At 44.7% G+C, this 21,330-nt stretch overlaps 1 protein-coding gene across 3 annotated transcripts in view; it reads right to left on the reverse strand.

Moving 5' to 3' along the window:
• Positions 1-21,330, reverse strand: part of agrn (agrin) — a 268,675-nt gene that overhangs the window by 29,938 nt on the left and 217,407 nt on the right. For all 3 annotated transcript variants that reach the window (XM_082517913.1, XM_082517914.1, XM_082517915.1), the window contains 10 exons: positions 20,647-20,790; positions 17,810-17,934; positions 17,587-17,692; positions 12,971-13,390; positions 11,258-11,383; positions 6,890-7,017; positions 4,159-4,273; positions 3,238-3,357; positions 2,673-3,038; positions 1,031-1,223 (listed from right to left, as the gene is read on the reverse strand). In XM_082517913.1, coding sequence (XP_082374039.1) covers positions 1,031-1,223; positions 2,673-3,038; positions 3,238-3,357; positions 4,159-4,273; positions 6,890-7,017; positions 11,258-11,383; positions 12,971-13,390; positions 17,587-17,692; positions 17,810-17,934; positions 20,647-20,790 — 1,843 coding nt within the window. The remainder of the gene's footprint in view (positions 1-1,030; positions 1,224-2,672; positions 3,039-3,237; positions 3,358-4,158; positions 4,274-6,889; positions 7,018-11,257; positions 11,384-12,970; positions 13,391-17,586; positions 17,693-17,809; positions 17,935-20,646; positions 20,791-21,330) is intronic.

Here is a 21,330-nt window from a genome sequence, read left to right on the forward strand (position 1 = left end):
GACATCTACACTGGATGGCCAGGAAGCGTTCGCGATGTCTTCTCGGGCGCTTCTCTGGCGCTGATAATTGGCTTCAGTCTTGTGTCGGTGACGTAAAAGGCGGATTTAATGCGACTTGACCATTCACACAGCAGTCGCTTTCTAAAACATCGGATATGTATCGGATTCAGTACCACATACGAAAGTGACCCAGATCGGATTTGAAAATATCGGATTTGCGCCGTTCACACTGTCATAGCATGATCGGATATGGGTCGCATAGGGTCAAAAAAATCGGATTTGATGCGCTTTCGCCTGCAGTGTGAACGTAGCCTAAGTCTGCAAATATACTCCATCCATTCCATGATGGAATAAAAGCTGTAGATGGTTACCAAGAAGGGATGATGAAAAAAACATCATTATTTGTTTGGCTACATTTGATTATTTATTCTTCTATTTTTTGCTTTGGTCCTAGAGTGATACTGCCCCCACCAGTGTTGACAACATGCACAAAAACACACTTGTACCACTTCAAACCTGACTGCTACATGCACAGTTCTGATGGAAAAGAGTCATTTAAAGCATCTAAGCTGAAATTTCTTTCTCATTCAATACATCTGTAAATACAAACACCACATTTTGTAAATACAGATTAGATTTTTCCTTTGTTTATCTGTGTGATTAAAGATAACATATAAAATGTGCACTTGGGACATTAGCATATATTCCCGAGTATATATTCCTTCCACCTGTAATCATGTGAACTGTAGCTTTTTCTTTTCCCGGCACAGCCGTTTTTCCGACATGTTTACTCACTGTAATTATTTGCCTCATTATCTTTAGTGCCGTCTCTTTGTTTTATTCTTATCTGCATCTGTTGTCAGCTGCTGCTGCAATGACCCGGTTTCATAGTGTTGATCATTAAAATTTCATCTTATTTTTGCCACGATGGATGTGAAAGTAAAAAGCCCACTGAATTCAATCAAAAAACAAAACATCAGGACCACTGATGTTAGCCGACAAGGTCCCTCTTAAATCAGCTGACGTTCACCTGAGCTCCACCCTGCCGTTGACCAGAGCAAGAGAGATGAAGTCCTTCTTGCGATCCTGGCCGTTGTAGAGCAGGATGCCGTCCATCTCAGAGGCTCTGAACTCCATGGCGATGCGGACAGTGTGGTACGCGCTCATGGTTGGGAAGGCCAAGTAGGACTGGCCTCCAAATGACGGGATGTAGTACTTGATCACTGTGGAGGAAAGAAGACAACGAGACATTCTCGTCATTATTATGTGATTTGCTTGATTGCGGTGTGAGAGAAGCTTCATGCACGTTATGATGCGTGAGCGGCACGTGACAGAAAATGAGAAGAATTCTGTTTATTTTACAGGATTGATGTTTTCACCAAAGGCTTGATAGGTTTATCAAAAGCAGAAGGTGCAGAAAGAGGAGCCATCGTGCACAGTCTCACACGCGTGCACACACAAACACACACAGGAAATGTTTGTTTTTTGTGAATCTACTTGACAATTCTGATTATTATCATGCATTATCTCTCCTGGGCTCCTTTTTTTTCCCACCGTCCATCTGTCTTCCTGTCCGTCTCTCTGAGGAGAACGGCATCTGATGAGCTCTTGCTTTTCTAATGACTTGATTGATCTCGGGGAGGCTGGTTGTGCAGTTTTGTGTGTATGCGTGCATGATTTCATTTAAGCACTCTAACGCAAAGATCCACACTGATTCTCACCAGCTAATCCCCATCAAAGCAATTAGTGTCAATTATCTTAAGACGCAGCTGCGTGAGGTTGCTCCCCATTTCAGAAAAATCCCAGAGTAGAGTAAGAGGGAAGAAAGGAAGGAGCTGCGCTTCTCTAAAAAGTTCTCCCAGGTTTATGGTTTTCTCTGCGGCCTCGGCTGGATTTTGTGTAGCCTTTGGTGCACGGCTCAGTGGTCGCTCATTTCTGAGATGTTGGGCCTGTCTGAATCACTCGAGATGAGCTTGAAGCGCAGCAGTTGGGGAGAAACTCAATCACACCTCAGCTCTTTATTTCCAAGGGTTTTCTTTTTTCTTCAACACCGACCGTAAAACTGACACTCTGTACAGTGCTGTGATTGCTCGCTGATAAACCGTCGAGCTTTATACGATCCAATAAATCCACATCTGTGGCCACATAACATTTCATTTACATATTTCAAAGCTAACTGAAAGTCATTACTCCCACTGCCAATTAAGGTGTCACCTTGCAGACGCTACAACCACGCCAAACCAAAGCATGACGCAGAGAATGCATTTCTTCTTTCGCTTTAAAATAGCGTTTTATTTGATCAAGTGTTTCTAATATTTGATTTTTTTCCTATTATAATGGTATGTTTCTGCTACTTTATAAATACATCAAAGCACTTGAAGATGTGGTTAGTAGTGATTATAAAACAGCTAAAAAGCATGATTGGCACAATGAAAAGTGGAGTGCCTAAAACCCACTTAGCTGCTGCAAAATCTCTGTAACCGTTAGCCTTTGGTGGGTTCTTTGAAATTGCTAATTGCAAAGTAGCAAATTACAGGGAAAGTCTGTCTGAGCTCATTTTCTTAGATGAGTCTGAAATAAGCCGAGACTTTGAAACTTTTGATTTAAGAGTAATCAGAAATATGGCAAAAGATACAGTTCCTAAAGAAAATGAAAACTCTGTGCTGACCCACCCTTCTCGCACACAGTCCCTCCGCGGCCCGCGGGGCACTTGCAGTTGAATTCGCTGCCGTTTTCCTCGCATGTGCCTCCGTGGAGACAGGGGTGGGAGTCGCAGGGCTTCTGCAGCACCTTGTGGTAAGGCCTGGTTGTGAAACGGGCAACGGTAGTGGCTGGAGGCAGGGCAGTAGTGGTTAGAGGCGAGGTAACCGGCACCAATTTATGTCTGCCGCTGAAGGGCCTGCGGGTGGTGGCTGTCGGTCGACGGGTGATGTAAGGGGAAGTTGTAGGAGGCCTGGTCGAGGTGGTGGGAGCAGCTGTGGTGACTGACGCTGTGGTGGTAGTGGTAGTGGTGGTGAAGATGGAGATGGAGGACAGGCCTGTCAACAGAGGTGGTTGGAGAACAAAAGGATTTGGAAAAAGGAAATAAAAGGGACATTAAAGTATGTTGAGCCTGCGGTTCTGAGACTTTCTATTCAAGACCTGTAAAACCTTTGATAAACTACCTCATGAATAACTTAAAACTCCCTTTCATTTTATTAATCCCTACACACTCCTGTTAAGTCCACACTGTATTACCATAATTGGTGAAGCGAATATTCTCATCCTCCGGCTTCTTCACAGAGATGCTGGTGTCTTTGGAGGCCTTTAACTGTTTCAGCAGGGCTCCTACGATGTCCTCCACGGTGAATCTTGTATCTACAACAAACAAGAGGTACAAGCATTTAGAGCAAGGCCTCTGAGGAGCACTCCAAAGCAAATACAAGGCTTGAGCTCCTTAAATGTTAAAAGGGATATATCAAACAGCCCTATGTATGACAGTTGGGAGGGTCTCCGTGGACCACTTGTCCTCCAGCCGTTGATTGTCCGGCTTTTTTCCAGATGAATTGGTCTCATAATGTTCGCCGCAGATGTTTGCTTTACAGGCCATGGAGGAGCGGCACATAACGGCACCCGATAACCCACGTGAAGGATATCAAGGACACTAAATGAGGCTCATAAAACAATGGAATAAAAATAAAAAGGAACGGAGGAAGCTGATGTTCTGTGTGGTAGTTTAAAGAAGCAGCTGCTGCATATGACCCAAGATCCAAGAAAAGTATTGTAACATGATGATATTTAGACAATACCCAATTCCTTAGATATCCTGCAGGTCCTTCAGGTTTTAGATGTGTCCTTGATCCAACACAGTTGATTTAAATGGCTATATGACCTGTCTTGAAGTTCTCCAGATGCCTGGGAATGAACTATTTATTTGATTCAGGTGTGTTGAACCAGGGTTATATCTAAAACCTGCAGGACACCAGCCCTTGAAGCCTGGAGAGCCCCACCCATGGTTTAAAGCACGTGTTGTGCAAATTTCAGAAAGCAAGACTATCCAAGCTCATCTATTTACAAGATGCCTATTTTTCTACTAAAAATGTATTCATATCTCACACACCCTCCTCGCTGAAAGCCAAATGCACAAAGCTCATCTATCTCTCTATAAGGATCTCTCACCTGGTTTGAAGTGAGCCTCGACATAGGCCAGGATGGAGTTGCTGGGTGCCAGGTTACGGACACGAACGCTCATAAAGTCTTTGTGCACCGCCGACTTCCTAAACAACTCATTGAGCTGAGGAGAAGAGAGAGAGAGCGAGAAAGAGTGGGAGGAGAGAACGGACAGACAGAGGAGATGATAAATGAGGCCGGTAATGAGCTCCACGCTATCACGGCAGCGAGTCCAATTCCAGAAGACTGTACCCTATCTCTGAGGAAGAAAGAAGCTGCCTCTCAAATTGGGGTGCATGGAAGGAACCCATTGGGTGTGGGTGCACAAACTGACATTTAGCTGCTGCCCTGGCATTAATTATTGGAACAAGTTTTCAGGAGGAGCTAAGATAAATGTTGAGCTACCCTGACATTATGATTGGTTTTGCTACTGATGCTCGTTACTGTGTGCACGTTGTAACAGCCTGAAGAGCTCTTTATGAGGTTTGACTGAAGTGGGATTTTTTAAAATCAGCCAACAGTGATATTTTAACAGTTATAAATACTGACGCTGCCTTTTAACCCCAAATCTGGATGAGTATTTTCTCTTAAAAATGGGCCATTTTTATGCTAGAAGTAAAAAAAAAAAAGAAGTTATGTGCACTAGTTTAAATTGTGAATGTATCACATGATGTGATTCTTTTTATTAAAAGTGACCTATTCATGATATGTACACTGTAAATCAGCAAGTCCTCAGACAATAATGAGGTGAGAGCTGATGGAAGAAGCAAAAATATTTAAAAAATAAAAACAAAAAGCTGCTAATCAGTGACAATGAGTGACTGAGTGGACTTTGTTGGGTTTGAGGATTCAGTTTGTTAAAGATGATTTCCTTCATGCATTAAATGTCTCTAATTTGTGGGCTGAGGTGTGACAGCAAAGTCGAAAAATAAAATCCTCCAAAACTGGCTTAGTCACGGTGGGCAAACTCTCCCGTGGACACACGGTCCTCAAAACCACCTGGTCTTTCTTTTCCGCTTCCTTCTCTTTCTCTTCCACGTGTTAATTTATCTGCAAATTACAACAGGTTGTTCTGTCAGTGAAACGAGCGGCGGGCTGATTCGCCTTCTTTCTATATACCCGTACGTTCAAGTGAATGTGTCCTGGCGTGTATGCTCTGCATGTGCTCAGTGTGTGTGCTGGAAGATGAATAGGGGGTGGTTGGCGTCAAGTGGCACACTAGGCTTCAGAGACACACAGGCTGATAGTGTTAATGAACACACATGCACGTACACACACACTCACAAATCACTGTGAGGTAGAAGATTAGGTCCCAGTGGGGCATAGTGACACAATTCAACAGCTGGTACATGTGTACTGTGTACCTAAGCGCGCGCACACACACAAACACACAAAGTTCCCATTTCATCAGAGGAGCAAGACCCTGGCTTGACAACAGAGACATTTGTTCAAAGGTCTAAGCTCAACATAGAAAACGGACAGTGGAGAAATTCAACCAGGGTAACCAACACGAGCCAAGCTGTGATTACTGTACAGGCTCTGTGCCCGCCTGGGTTTTGGCTACAGCTACTGGCATCGTGACCATCCAAACTTATGAGACTCATATCCAGAATAAGGACTTGAGTTTTCAAATAGCTGAAAAATCATAATTAATCTCACATGAAAAGCTGCTTTTTGAATACTGTGAAGTGTCTGGCAAGCAACTGACAAATTATTCTTTAAACAAGTCTGCAGAAAGCTGTTATTTATTTATTTTATGTATTGGTCTTAAGCTTGAAGAATTTCTTTGTCTGTTTATTTAGGCCACATTCTTTGGACGTTATTAATACTTCTGTAGTATATATATATATATATTTGTGTGTGTGTATATCTGTGTGTAGATATGTATATAAGTCTCTGGAATTCCTATTTTGATGTAAATGTTCAGGGGAAAAAAGGAAAAATAGAATGGTAAATCTTAATATCTTCACCTGTGTCAGGCAGGTACATCTGAAAATGTTATTCAATTTCTTTACATATTCATGTCTACAGATCACAGATTATAAGAGAATTCTAATATTCCCCTTTTATTAAAAATCAAATATCAGATAGGCCACGTTGTCTGCCTCTGATATGATGTATGTTCCTCTCTAAGTGCAGCCAGCCAGCAAAATGTGTGGTTTCTTCTTTTTTTTTCCTTTCTTTTTATCATTGTTGTTTTTTTCTATCAGATGTCAGAGCACAGAAATCACTCCAGCTCAGTGTGGCAGAATATTACTCAGCTACTTCAGGGGTGTCAAGTCTGTAAAACGTGCGATGAAACCTGCCTGAAGGAGCTGAAAGAATCTGATTAGTCTGGCTCTCGGGAAGAGTTTTAGTGTGACACGATGCTTTGAGTGTTGTCTGAAAAGGTTTCCACTCATGACAAGAACATTCTTGGGAATACTAGGAGAATTTTGTAGCATTACTCTCCAAGTTTCCCTAATGGCAACAGTGGCAACTGTCATTTGAATCAATTACATCAAAGCAGTTTTAATTTATACTTTTTCTGGACACTTTTTTGACACTTGAGGACAGCAGAACAAGCTGGAAAAACAGCAAAGGGCATTAGGACATTTAAAAGTACTTTAAACCTCATTAAAAAGCTTATTTAAAAAGCTGAGAGCTAGCAAAGGGCAGTATAAGCTGAGAGATGTAAATGTGGATTCTTTAATCTATTAATTAATCATGAAATCGTGTGACAGCAAATTCAGCCACTTACAGCGCCCTCTATGCTGCGGGCTGTCTCTCCAAATAGCTCGGACTTGGGGTCCTCCATCTCAGGTGTGTAGATCAGGTCCTGGCCATCCACCTGGTCCAGGTGCAGGGAACCGCTGAACCTCATGGTGGCTGGAAGAAGAAGAGAAGATACAGAAACACTGTGGCTCAAGCCCTCTTCTTTCACTCATTCCCCGCTGCCATCCCCCTCGTTTCAGAGCAGTGCCAGTTTTGGGTTAGTGATGGATTGTGTGTTTGTGTGTGTTTGACAAGGAGGGGTTAGTGAAGTGTGTTGCTGATCGTCTGGGGCTTTAAAAAAGGTCTGCAGTTTGGCCATTAAAGGTAGAGGCGGTGGATTTGTGGTGGTGGAACAGGTGGACTGTGAAATATGACAGAAGAGATGAACAGAAGGTGGAAAAATGGGCCAGTTTTACCAGACCGAGACTCGTCCCCAAAGCTGGCCGTGCCATGGAGGGCTGGGTAAAAAGACAACAAGTTAGACAGACACACAAACACATGGAGGAAAAAAACAACACACACTAAAGTGAAAGCAACCCACGGGCACTCAAAATAGTGCCTTCCTCAGCAAAGAGAAAGCCTCCCTGTGCGACCTTGGGGGTTATGTTGTCCGACATCTATCAACTCTATATGGTTTCTCGGTACTGCCGCCAGAGACGTGCAGTGCGATATAAAGCTGAAAGTCGAAGGTGTTTATGTGTGTGGTGGAGAACGGAGGAGTTTCTGTGCCGCTCATAATCAGCAGAACAAATTGCCCAAATCAATCATGGCAGCCCCTGCCTGAGCAATGCCAGAGAGAACAGGACAAGCACTTGTATGATTATCGTGAAAGATAGTCATAATTGTCTCCTTAATGGAGGCGGACCCATGACTGACACAGCCTGGTTAAAATTGCATGAAAAGGACAGCAGAAACTACCGATACACACACAGGCGCGCGCCGCTGCCCTCTCGCTCCCCTCCCTCACCATCTACAGTACTTTCACGGGCAGCACACATCGATTCACAAGTGACGGTGGCCATAAAATAGAGGCAAATGGACACAGTTTGGAGAGGGGTAAAGAAAGAAAAGAGAGGGGGGACAAGCGAGATCTGACTTCTAATCTGCAAAGAAGACAAACATCAGAAAGGGTGATTTTCCAGACCACTGCCGTGACGGACGTAAAGAGAGGGAAAGAGAGTGATAAAAAGACAGACAGAGCTATTTGGCTATCAGATTCTAGTGAACTGTAAAATGTAATGGATATGTCAGACTTCCCCAGGCATATGGAAGAGTTTATAGTATCTGGAGCTCAGTGTGCCAATAACTTTCACATTAGCATTTGGCAATTATCCCCGATGCCATTAAATTTAACATACGCAGGACCTAGAGTCATTTTTTTATATTACACTATACTGGGAAATATACCCAATGCAATCTATAACCAAGGTGTTTAATTTTTTTAAATATGTCAGTGTGGGCTAAACCAAACCTTGAGCCTTTTCCACATGTGATGTCCTAATAATCTGAACAACGAACAATTATTTTTTCCCCCCGTGAGACAGCCCGTCAGATATCAATAAACTGTGTCGTACAATGAAATAGCAGCCGATGCACGAGGCAGAGGGATGTGTCATTTCACTTCTAATGAGCGGGAGATTGGCTGAGGCCTTCTCGGGAGAAGAAAAAAGAAAAAAAATCCAGCGTATTGATCAGCTTATCGCGCAGCTCGGTTTTATTGGTAATAACACTTGAGCTGAATGAAGTATCGATCGCTGGTGTGCCGTCATTGTTAGCTGGGATAAATATTTACAGGCTTTTGCAGATTCGTTTTAACAGTTCTCTTGTAGCCCGAACTTGTTTCTATCATCAGCCGGATTCGAGGCTAAATGTCACAGGGTTCAACCTCGACAGAACCTTTCATGTTTCACCTCTCCCTGCCTGTAAATTCTGTGAAAGAAATAAATGGCGTAGGGCTCTGGATGGGCAAAGGTGGCCTCATATCTTTAGGTCATGTTGCAGACTGAGTGGCAGTAAATTCTGCTGGTTTATTGAAAGGCTTAGGGGACCTTCACCGTGCCAGAAATGCAACTCCATGCACTAATTTGTGGCCCGAGCTCTTTCAAGTCATGACCCAAAGCTCCCCCGAGAGCCAGAGTGAATCCCTCTTTTCACAATCAGTCAGACTACCACGGCTAGGACAAATAGACGGCAGATTTCAACCGAGGGATGGAGAGAGAGAGAGATAGAGAAATGAAGGGAGAGAGAGAAGCCCTTTATCTTTATGAACTGAGTGTGGCAGGAGTCACTGATTGGTACAACAGCGCTCGTCGGCCCCTTCTAGTCTCTGGGCTCACTCGCTGCTCAACTCCAGAGAGAAATGAACTGATGCAAGACTGGATTGAGATTGACTGGTTTGAGAGAGAGCGAGAGACAGAGAGAAAAGGTGACAAAGAGCTCAGAAGGGAACTAAGGAACAGTGGCGCGGACTGATAAAGAGAAGAGCGCACGTGAGGGTGCAGGGGTGCGAATTCAAGAGGAGAGGGAGATTAAAAGAAAAGGAGCGAGGGTGAAAGAAGAGAGGAAAGAGCGTTCAAGAGTCTCGAGCAAAACAAGAGAAAAGGAAACTCGCTGAGGATCTGTTGGTTATGACTAATATCAGGGCGAGACTGCAAAGTGTTGCAGAATTCATAAAAATGGATTACCAAGGTCAGACTAATGGTTTCACTGTTTCTGTTTTTCTTTTTTTTTTTATTTCCTGCCACCTGTCAATAAGCTCATTTACATATGATAGAAGTGATTCATAAAAACACTGCTGCAGAGAAAAACCAAAAAACACCACCTGTTCTGAACAATTAAGCCAAACGCTCCGATATCCCGATTTGTAAAGTCAACATTAGAGGTGTAACACGAGGCAAATGGTGGCTAATGTTTAGAAACACAATACTGAAAATTGGCCCTTTGCCCGACTCACCGAGCGAAACAGACAGCAGCGGTGGTCGAGCGAGCTAGATAATGACTGAATCAGTGAAGACAGGGAGCAGGCTTAGAGTCAGGAATGATGGTATGTTTTGATTCTGGTGGCACAAAGAAACGCATCCACTCTTCCTGTTGCGCGGGATGGTGCACACATTGTGCGACTGTGTGTGTGTTGGCGACAGACATTCAGACTCGCAGCTATTTATACGTTTCTTACCTAAACAGCGAGCAGAGCAGAGAGACGGAAACAGCCATATAAGCCGGTTTCCATGTTTTTTGTTTGTTTTTTTTACTTCTGTCCTCATATTCTGTGTGCTACTATTGGCCGGCGCCTGTGCTATCCACCTACAGCCAAGCGACTGCATCCCAGAAACCTTCTGAACACAGCAAAATCAGAAGAAATAGGTCTCCACAGATAAAACTCCCACACACTTTATATGTCATAAGTGATGATTAAGGAGGATTTTTTACTGTATATTATACTTTTAAATATTTATATATATTGTTGTTCAATTTTCACATGTCAGCAAATGAATACAGACTGAAATAGATGGAAAGCAGTGCCTCTCTGAATCACGACACTGGCAGACTGACAATGACGAGTAGTTGATTTCTTGCACTTTTGTGCAATTATTCTGACTGTGTTTCACGAGTTAACTGAGAGTCACTTTAATTATTGTAATAACAGAAATTGTCCTCCGACACAGTATTCCTTAACAATATGTTGTGCGGATAACTCTGTCTGGATCAATAATCCATTGCAACACTATTTTTAGCATTTTGCACTTTTTTTCCCTCTAAAGCTCAAGACAGCACATCAATTACTGATGTCTGGGGCAAAACAGCGCGAGGCCACGCAAACAGAGGAGGACGACAAGGACTTCCTCAGGCAGCAGAGGTTACAGCTGGAAAATTTGGGTTTTTGTTTTGTTTTCTGCTTTAAATATGGAGCTGTGACACGATTAGTTTGGAGGAAGAAGAAACTGCCAACAAGTCCCTCTGAAACCGTCGTTACCACATTTGAGTGTGTGTGCTTGTTAAATAAGGTGACACAAAGCGTTCAGTGGTGAGCTTTGCAGAGAGATGTGTTAGCTGCTGTCTTCTGCTTGCAGCCTTTACACTAAGCTAATCACCTCCTGGCTCCAGCTCCATACTTAATGCACAGGCATGAGAGCGGTATCAGTCTTCTCATCTCACTATTGGAGGGAAAGCCAATTACTTTTCTCAAAAGACCCATGAAAGGCGCCCTCCATACAAACAGAGCCCGAGCTTCTGCGACTCAAAGCAAGAGCTACAGAAGCTGGTGAAACAACAGCAACAGACAGAAGACAGCCGGGAAGATGTTTAGGTAATTAGAGAGTAAAGAAAGTCGTTTTCAAAGGTGTGCTTGACTTACAGGGGCAGTTGGCGCCCTCTGGAGTACTGGATGGTGTCTTGCCATCAGGGCAGCAGCCGAACTCTGTGTTGTCGCAGGACGACCTGTCCTCAAGTGTGGGTAAAGTGGTGCTCGCCATTGTGGGACCTGAGGGTGATACACAGAGGCTCATAATAGTTCATGAAACGTTACAGCTTATGTAGGAAACCCAGAACAGAGCTACAATTTTTAGGCACTCAACACCAGCAGTGATTCCAAGGTCAAAAACCTACAATTCCAACTTTCTCTCACGTCTACACACATTTGTGTGTTTGTTTTAGAGTGCTGACCAGTGATTGGACACTAATAAAGGCATCTGTCAGGAGTGATTATGTGGCATTTTCACTAGAACTGATTGTACACCTGGATCTCTTTTTGTCAGGTAGAGAACACTTAATGGGGAGTGTTGCCAGTCATCTCACACATGGCTCACTTTTAATGATGGGAGGATGTGATAACTGCTCGCTGCAGATTGGGTGAGTTTTACCTTCAAGGAGTCCCAGGAGGACAAAAACAACATACACTCGTGTTTGTGTTACTGTCACTGCATATCTGGCTATCTTGGGACATTACAGACATAAAAGTGGCTCGGCTTGCTCTATCTGAAGAATGAGTGTGTATATAACAGCGGCGAGCTTCGGTCCACTCTAATGATGGTGTTGGCGGAGGGGGAGTTGTCTCGGTGTCGAGGCGGTGCACTTTATGGCCGCGGAGAGATTAGAAATAATCGTCGAGGCAAAGAGCTAGCGGCTAAACAAGCCATAAACACGTCAGAGGCGAGGGACGTCCTTCTCAAGGACATGCGGTCAAAGGATGTGGAAGGAGGAGGGAGGAGGGAGAAGGGGGCGGGGCAGAAGGTGGGAGGAGGCTGGGGTTTATGGGGCATCTGCTGGCATGCGGTCTGCACATTTACAGAAGCATCGGGCAGTGCAACTCCTATGGAAGCCATGAAAGCTGTCAAATAAACACAGATAAACACAACGACAAATACACACACAGATTTGTTCGGATTGCAAAAATACCACAGGCACAAAAATGTGAAAAGAAAAAAATCAAAAAGAGAGCACTGATTGAAAAGTCTTAGTCGTCCTCTTGTTGTTCAACCAGAGGCCCGGTAACCGCCAGAGCCCAGGAAGGCATGTCGGGAAAGATTTGAGACTAGTCATGTGACAAGGTATGCTGGCTCACACACTCGCACCTCAACCTCCCAGTCACATCAGCCTGTCAAGTCAGGCTCCAGAGATCCTGAGATGCGGACCAGCAGTTCCATCTAGAGTGTATTTTACAGAGCTTGGGTTTTGTTTTGCTAGCTGTTGAGAGCTGGTGGAATGGGAGGAAGAAAAACGCATGGGCGATGTAGCAACAGTGAACCATGCAAATACATTCTTTTCTGTCTGAAATTGAGATATAGATCTTATGCAAGTGGAAATGACACTAACAGCACCTGTTGACAAAGATTTCTCTTCCCTGCCTGCCTGCCTGTGACATTTGTCTCCTCAAAAGCAATTTGCATACAAATACATAAGCCTGTGCCTATTTTTCATTTTCAATTAACAGATGATGGCATGAATGCATTATGATGTGAACTAAGAGGAGACTATGAGTTTGACCAGCCCCTTTTTTGAGAAAAACCTCCCCTCCCTACACACACACCCAAAGCTTTATGGATAATGAAGTGAAAGAGCAGGGATTTACCGACAGTCTCCTCGGCCCCACTGGCCTCCGTTGGGATGCCGCTGCTCTCTTCTTCAGTCGCTTCGTCCCCGCTTGGATCCCCACTACCCGAGCCTTCGAAGGAGACTGCGGCGGCCGAGGGAATTGGACCGCTGCGAGAGGATGTGGAGGCGGCAGCGGTTGGGCTGGGCTGCGGCGCTTGCGGCTGGATGTGGGTGGAGTGGTGGCTGGTTGCTTGCGCACTTTTTTGTGTAGGGGATGGAAAGGGGGTGGTGGTCGCAGGTTGCTCGAGGGTTTCGATCCATGGAGGCGGGACGCCGTGGACCATGTTAGGATGGAAGGGTGCGACGGTGGTGATGGTGGTGGCGGCAGCAACGGTTGCGCTTGGGGTGGTGGCGGGGGGGTTTGGGGTGGGTCGATCTGCTGGCTCAGAGATGGTTTCTGGTGGAGGGAAGGGGAGGAAGCAAGGAATGGATGAATGACTGAGCATAGATGGAAGTGTTGGACTTTGTTTTACTTAACTGCAGTAAAACCTCAAAAATCACACCAGAGGAAATTAAAAAAAACATAATTAGCCAATAAACCATAACAAAATCACTTAATGATTATTACAACCTACTGCTCACTATAACTTTTTTTCACTCACTATAACTCCTGTATTCAGTGAGTGATTATGTCTCTTCTAATCTTCTAACCCATCTCCCCGATGTTCACCAGTGTCATTAAGTAATTACATTAGAAACCACACACATACACAAACAGGCCTGTTTGTACAAGCAGCCCGTGATTAAAAAGCCTGCAATGGATGAGATGTCAGAAATCTTTGTTTCAGGGGTCTTAAGAGTGAAAATGGAATATGCCAACAGATGACACATCGCATTCGGGCATGTGCACTCCGCCTGCAGACGAGTTATGTTTCCCAAACCAGGTTAAACTACTCCAGTTGGTGTCAGCGCATTGTGTGGAGGGTATTTGTGCTTGTGTTTGTACACATATGGCATGCATTCGTGTGCACAATATGCATGTTTGTGTGTTGCTGTGCCAATGCCTATGAATTATATATCCATATTCAAACGCTGCCCTCCAGTAGCACAGCTTTAATCACCAACAGCCAGTGCCTCCGGTGATGAATGATTGATAGAAATGGGGCAGAAAAAAAAGAAAGAAAAAAAAGCCGGCTTTAACTCTGGCTTCAAAGAGCGCTGCTTGCAGAGAGCATGAGTATCCGTCAATGCCACCACAACACACTCGTGTCAATACACACACACACACACACACACACACACACACACACACAGAGAGAGCAACAAAAACAACAACAGAAAAAGAATCCTTCCACGTGAGGGGAGCGAGAAGAGCCTCTCTGTAAAGAGCCCATCATTACCAATGCAAAAAGCTCTGGTGCAAAAGGACAAACTGTTGGCGATAAAAGAGAGATAAATGGGACAAAAACTCCTGCGGGAGATAAGTGAGTTGGCAGGGAGATGCTACGTAAGCGAACACTTCAGATTTAGCCGTGGCGAGGAGTCACGGCAATATTGTCATTATTTCTTCGCTCCTTGCCGTCCCACGAGCACAGATGTGTGTTAGCGAGAAGGTGAAATGAAGAGGAGATTAAAAAATAAAAAGCTATACCGTAGACATGCGCCTCATTAGGATTTGCCTAACATTATGTGTAGGACTTAATTACACCGCTATAATCGCTTAGTTGATCGGCAATTATTCACCGAGGTGTGAAATGTGATACCTACTGAGACGGCAGAAAGCCCGGGAGACGCACAGATTGCTTAAAGCTCGGAAGATATTTGTAATAGAGAGATTTGGAGTGCATAGAGGAGCGATGCTATCACCAAGGAAGGTGGCATGCATCGCGTTTCCTCTTGGCTACACCTGTCAGTCTTGTGCCAAGCTTAGCGTCAAGCGGATTGGTCCCTGGAAAGGGCCTAATGTGTGTTTGGGTGTGTGGGCATCTCCAGAAGCAAGCTCAGCGACATGGGATAAAGCAAGAGAGGAGCGCTCGTTGGGAGAAAGCAGAGAAGGACTGACAGCACAGTCTGTTCAGCTGACGCTTCTCTTAATCACGTTTAACAGTCCATTTGCCTTTTTTTTGCTTTATTTCCTCCCAGTCGAGCACTGGACAGTAATGTCACAGAGTAGAGAGCAAAATAAATCATAGTCATCTCGGCTTGCTTCAGCTGTGTACTTATTGTTGACAGGTGATTATTAAGATTGTTTGTGGAGTCAGCCACCCTCAGTGAGGAGGAGGGATTCGGAAAGCGCAAACTGGAGGAGAAAGACAAGGAAGCCACAGAGGCAAGGAGCGGAAATGATAGGGAAAAAGAGCCTGACAGAGAAAGGGTTTAAATCAGATGGAAAATACAGGTTAACAAATCAGCAGCAGGGAAACATGGCATGGCAAACTGAACGAGGGAGTGAATAATGGCACAAAAAAAATCGCAGGACATGGAGGAGAAGGCAACAGAACCCTGACTAGCAAGCAGGCAGAGGGCTGCCTGTGCCATATGCTGGCCTTCGTTGCCAATTTGCTACAAACTTACAGGTAATAACACCATATGGGAGAGGCAGGTCATTGCCAACATGGTGGCCATTTCCTCCCGCTGCCAGAATTTGTTCACCGGTACAAATGCCCTCCCTCCGGTGCTCGGTACAGTGTTTTATGCATATTTTTTTGAGGATTCTTCTCTTATCGCTTCATCTTTTGCTGAGACCTAGCAAAGAAGCCGGCAATACTCCTCCCCATACTCTGCGGCTGCTTGGAGGAGACTTCAGAGAGAGCCGGGTAACATCACAGCTCTCTGTCACAGGCAGAAAGATTTGAGGAGCTTTTTCTGCAGGCTTGTAATTTCTTTCCTCAGCCTGCCCATTAGCGGCAGACTGCACAGCAGCAGCAGAAGCAGCAGTCACGCTCCCTTGTATAATAAAAAGTTGCAACAGATCAATGATGTTAAAAAAGATCAATATTCACTCATTTATAGCAGAGCCCTTGGCACTGCTCTCCTGTCAAACCACGGAGCAGCTCGGCGAGCATTGGCATGCCACGGCGCTGTGGCCCGGCGTCTGGAAGCGCTGCGTGTAAACAGTGGGAGGGAGGGCGGGCTTGGCTCTGGCGTGGTGAGGGGTGGAGGCAGAGCAAATGCTAATTCGCACCCAGCCACACGTGAAATTAGCTCGAGATCTAACTCCCGAGCCGACAGCAGCGCCAGAACAGCAACCCGCGGTGCGACCGCATCCGGGTGAAGAAATTAAAAGATCCTCCGCGGCTGCTGGTGGGGCCCGAGCGCTCGCCTGTCTATTCATCGTCCCCGTAGAGATAGAGAGAGAGTCCACTGCGAGGCGTCTTCGTGCCTTCTGTGTATGCAGAAATGCTAGGTGAGGGATTACACACAACCCACATCTCTATTGCCAGGCAACAGAGGAATGTGAGACCAGACTGGATTTTGGCTCCATTTGCTGGTAACCCACGGCACTGAATTTGTAATTACCAGATGTTCAGGGACTTATCAAAGCCTTGTCAATTCCTTACTGAGCATACTCCTTTTTTTTTTCTTTTTTTTTAAATCCGACTACCTGAAACTACAAATCAACATACACTATATCAACATCCTTTCCTGTCTGGAATACTGCCATTTCAGTCTGAAGGGGATCACTCAGGGAAGAGGGGTAAAAGGGACGCGTGTCTCTGCATGAGGTCATTTGATCCACTAAATGATGAGGTGAATGAACATTTTTCTACCTGAAAATGTAAGACACCTGGCAGTGGCTCGCGGCCACAGCTCCACAGCTGGCGTAGAGCTTCCTCCTGCTCTTGCCGGCGGCGTCTCTAGAATTCTGCTGTGACGCAAGCTGGCAGTCGGCGAGACCACTTCACTGTACATGAAAGCTGTGGCCTTGGCAAGGGTCCCAGTGCCTATTACACCGATCCAAGCAATGTCCATCAGCATGTGGGCTGGGATGGAGGGGAGGGGGGACAAGAGCTGTACCTTTTCCTGAGTACACATGTACTCTACATGTGCAATCATACTTCAGCAGCATCGTGTTCCTGGCAGCATCAAGCTGCGAAGGGATTGATGTATTCCCCAACAGGGGGTTTGAAGATGAAGCCAAATCCCAACAAAGGGACTGGAAAGCAAAGAGGAAGTGTCATTGCTATCTGGTGAGTTTGCAACGCACAGACTCCAGTCAAACTTGTTTTTCTTTTCAAAATAAATAAATAAATCTCCATCTTAATTCTGAGATCCCTGTAGTGTGGCACATGCTTTCATTCTCACCAGGCAGTTTAAAACCAGGAGGAGAGACAGGCTTGTTCGATATACAGAAGTGCTATTGAACATGATGCGTGTAAGATGCTTTTATTATATACTCTTCAGCACTTGAATTACCTTAATAAGAAATAAGCACAGCTGCTCGAGTGTGAGCAGAAACATTTATTTTAAGATAAATGTGCTCTCACAGTGCTCTGACCTTACTTTCTGAATCAGAGTGATGGATAGGAGGAGAAACAGCAGGAGGGGGTTAATTTGAGGCCCTCGGCACTGCTCATTATCTTTTGATCAGGGACTGACAACAGTTGGCCATCCGTGTGTCTCGTTATGCATGGAGGTTTCTACGAGGCTCACCTGTGCACTGTCCAAAGTGCTGCACTGTGATGTCCTTGTCCTGTCTACAGGCTATGGTCCTCAGCTGGCACTGGTCGGCATAGGTCACCCCATCTGAGCCGCACACCTGCTCCACAGTGACAGAGATGGAGCGAAGGGAGAACACGTTAACTCCCTACAGGCAACTACAAGAATGTGTTTCCATTCAAACAACTTATTTCTTTAGACAGTTTGAAAGACACACCTTGGTTTTGTTTTTCAAATCGCAGTCAGGTGAGGGGCACTCACAGTGGGCCTGGCCATTCACCTTAATGCAAGTGGCTCCATAGTTACATTGTAACTCTTCACAGGAAGTTGGGGCTTCAGGACCTGTGGGAGAAACAAGTTTACACTGCTATACGTTCTGTACGCACTATATGGACAAAGGTACTGGGTCATCTATGCATCCTGTTAGAGCACCACTCTCGAATTCAGTGAGCTCTTCATTCTTTCATCAATGACTGTGAATGCAGGCTGCATGGTTAGGTGCTTGATTTAAAAAGTCTGTGGCAATGGGACTGAAAACACCTGAATTTAAAGATTAAGAGGTGTGGCCCAACACTTTTGTTCAAATAGAGTACTTTATATACAGCAATGGAGACTGTGAAATCAGACTATAGCTGGCAACATTTCTGCCACGTTTTGTTGTTTCGTAGTGATTTCCTCCTTTATTCTGTAATCCTTGTTCTTTCCTGTGAGTGTTATTTCAACACGTTCTCACTCCCAAAGAGTAATATATATAGTAATACACTAGGTGACAAATCGTCAACATACTACACTTCCGGGCACCCAACACGTTCGTAAATGATGAGATCGGAGAAACGATTAAACTTGAGAACTGTTTGGAATCAATCTACATGTGTTCGTTCAATTTACTTAAAACGCTTTGGAAAACACTATTTAACGTCACTAAAGTGCTGGTACAGGTTAGTTAGTGTTAGGGCTGGAATACATGGCTTGAACGTGTATTACCGCAGGACCGCCATTCTGCTGGATTTCACCCATAACCCGGCGCGTAACATAAGAACGCGGAAGGTCACCTTTCGCGTTCCTCAGGAACGCTGCGGAACGTGACAAATCATCGGGATGTTACGCCTCGGGAGTGAGATTGGGCTGGTTATTTCCATTATTCATGTTGGCCTTCCCTTGCTTTTTTTGTGTATTACTGCCCTTTCATTCCTGGTTCTTTGTTCCTAGTATAGGTCCAATCATGTTTGTCCATCTAATATGCTTTCAAGACTCCAACCTTTACTTTCTGTCAGCTGGTTTTGCTGATGCTTAAGGTTTTGAATTTTTGATCCTGGTCTCCTGTGTTTGGCTCTTTGAAAACATTACAATTTCCTGTGTATCAAAATGTCAACCTTTCTGTAGGTACCAAAAGTTCGGCCAGTTAAACACCCATTAAAGAATAAAATACAGTTGAACACAATAGTTAAGAACTGAAATAACCAAAACATGTAAAGAAAAAGTCTTTAAAAGCAACGTAAAAGATGATACTGCATACAGCAGTCACTCTGTCTCTCTTGAGTGTTAACAGTGACGTGGGAACAGACTATAAGCTGCTGGTTTAGAGTACAGGGATAGCAGTTCTGATATATATGCTGGGATCAGGTCCTGAGGGGATTTCAAAGTATAACAACAAACTGTGTTATAAGCCGTCTAGCTATAAAACTTTAACCCCAAACAGCGAATAACAATTCATCTGCACTGCTGACAACATTCATACTATACTTGTGCTATTGTGCCACAGTTTTAACCTCCTAAGATCCGAACTCTTTCATGGCATGCATTTTTTATTTCTCTTTGATATTTGGGCTGATTGGGACCTGATGAATGTAAAAACAAAGAATTACCAGATTTTTTTTTTTTACTTGATTTTTGTTTCTGAGAAAAATGAGAGACACATATGAGGACATTCGCTTTAAATTTGGATAGAACAGTGTCAGTATAATGTCCTCATAATTGGATATCAGGGCCCTGAAGAGCAAAATTTAGTATTTTGGTCTAGACAACCCATAATTTGATGTCTACATATGTGGACGCCAGGTCCTAGGAGGTTAAAACACCACTTGTCGCACTCGGGGTGATTTTATAGTGTGGAAAGAGTGAGCTGAAAGACTTCATCCTGTATTCAGCATCTTTACACCAACCGTATAACAGTGATAATAGAATTCCCAAATTCTCTGAGTTTCAATTATTCATGGCATGCACAGCAATTTTCCAAAACTGCTGCACAAAAAAAAGTTGATCTTCTGAGGGGCCCAAAGGTGAGCACTCAAGATCTCTCCTCAGTTCTCCCCTAAAGACTGTTTGAAGCCTTGAAGCTGTCGCAGCAGGATCTGCTGCAGGGAGTCCACCATCCACCCACCTGGATGTGAGTGTGGGGTCTTTGCATTGTTTCATCACAGAGGCTTAGAGCACCCCACCCTTTAGCTCCTGCTTTTATGTGCTGCACCCTCCTAGTACTCGTCCTTTTTATCTGGCAGGGTGTGTGGCGAAGAGCCCCACCACTGTGCTGGGACTGCTGGCTTCATTAAGCATTTGACTTCCAGTCGATATCTGATGGTGCATCTTAATCAAGGAGCTGCAGGCCCCCACAGCAGGAACTAACCTTTCCTTCAACCGGCTTTGTGGCTTGTACAATCACCAGGGCTGTTTTTATTATTAATCAAAAGTAATCAATAGTCCTTAAACAGAGGTATAAACCCACACATTCAAAGAACAATGAATCATCACAACTGTGTAGAGAAAATAAAATATCAATGGGAAATGTGTCATCCACATGCCATTTGTACACTTGAGTATTTTCCTAATCACTATTGATCAGCTCTCTTGCAGCCACTTCCTTCTTTGCCAGTAAAGCTGATGGATGCAAAGAGCCGATGAAGAAAGAAATGGCTGCTTCCAGGCTGATCCACAAATCAGATAAGTGACAAAACCCACTTTGGAATGATAGAGAGAAGCTGGAACCAAGGAGAGAAATGTGTGTGTGTTTGGTTTCTGAATGCCCCACACACTGGCCTTGATGCTCTTTCTTATTACCTTTGTCGCAGCCATTCATGCCCATCTTGCTCCCATCTGGACACACGTTGCACTTCATGCCCTTCACTCCCGTCTTGCAAGAGCACAGACCCGACATCTGCTCACAATCATCCCGGACTGAGCCCGTAGCGTCGCAGTTGCATGCTGCCGTGGAAAGGTGGAAAAAAAATGAGAGAGATTGATGAGGGGGGAAAAAGGCCAGTCAATTAGCGACGACGGCAGGAAGAGAGATAGGAATAGCTCGGTTTATAGTCTGTACAAACTGTGCTTGAAGCAACCTTAGCCTCTGTAGCGTTGTGCTTGAGAGACATCTTTGTCTTAAGTATCAAGGGTTGGTAATAGTTCAACCAGCCCTAGGGGCCACAGGAGGAGGACAAGAAGGAGGGGAATGAGTACGTAAGAGAAACTCAGGAAAACAACGCCGGGGAAGGACATCAAGTCCATTATGTTCCGGGAATCAATGACGTGTGTTGTTTTCCACTCCTCTCCTGCTGAACGTGGTATTGGCATGTGGTGTGCTGTCTGCTTGCTTTGGGTAAACCTTGTTAAGGTCAGGCCACGGGTGAGGCACCTGCAGGCTTCCTGCTGTTGACTGAAAATGCTCTGTGACTTGGGGAGCTATGTCCTATGATACCTCAGCGGCAGGATACGAGCTAGTCACCATATTGCATTACACCAAGACAA

The sequence above is a fragment of the Aulonocara stuartgranti genome, assembly GCF_965226115.1.
Source record: "Aulonocara stuartgranti genome assembly, chromosome: 20".
NCBI lineage: Eukaryota > Metazoa > Chordata > Actinopteri > Cichliformes > Cichlidae > Aulonocara > Aulonocara stuartgranti.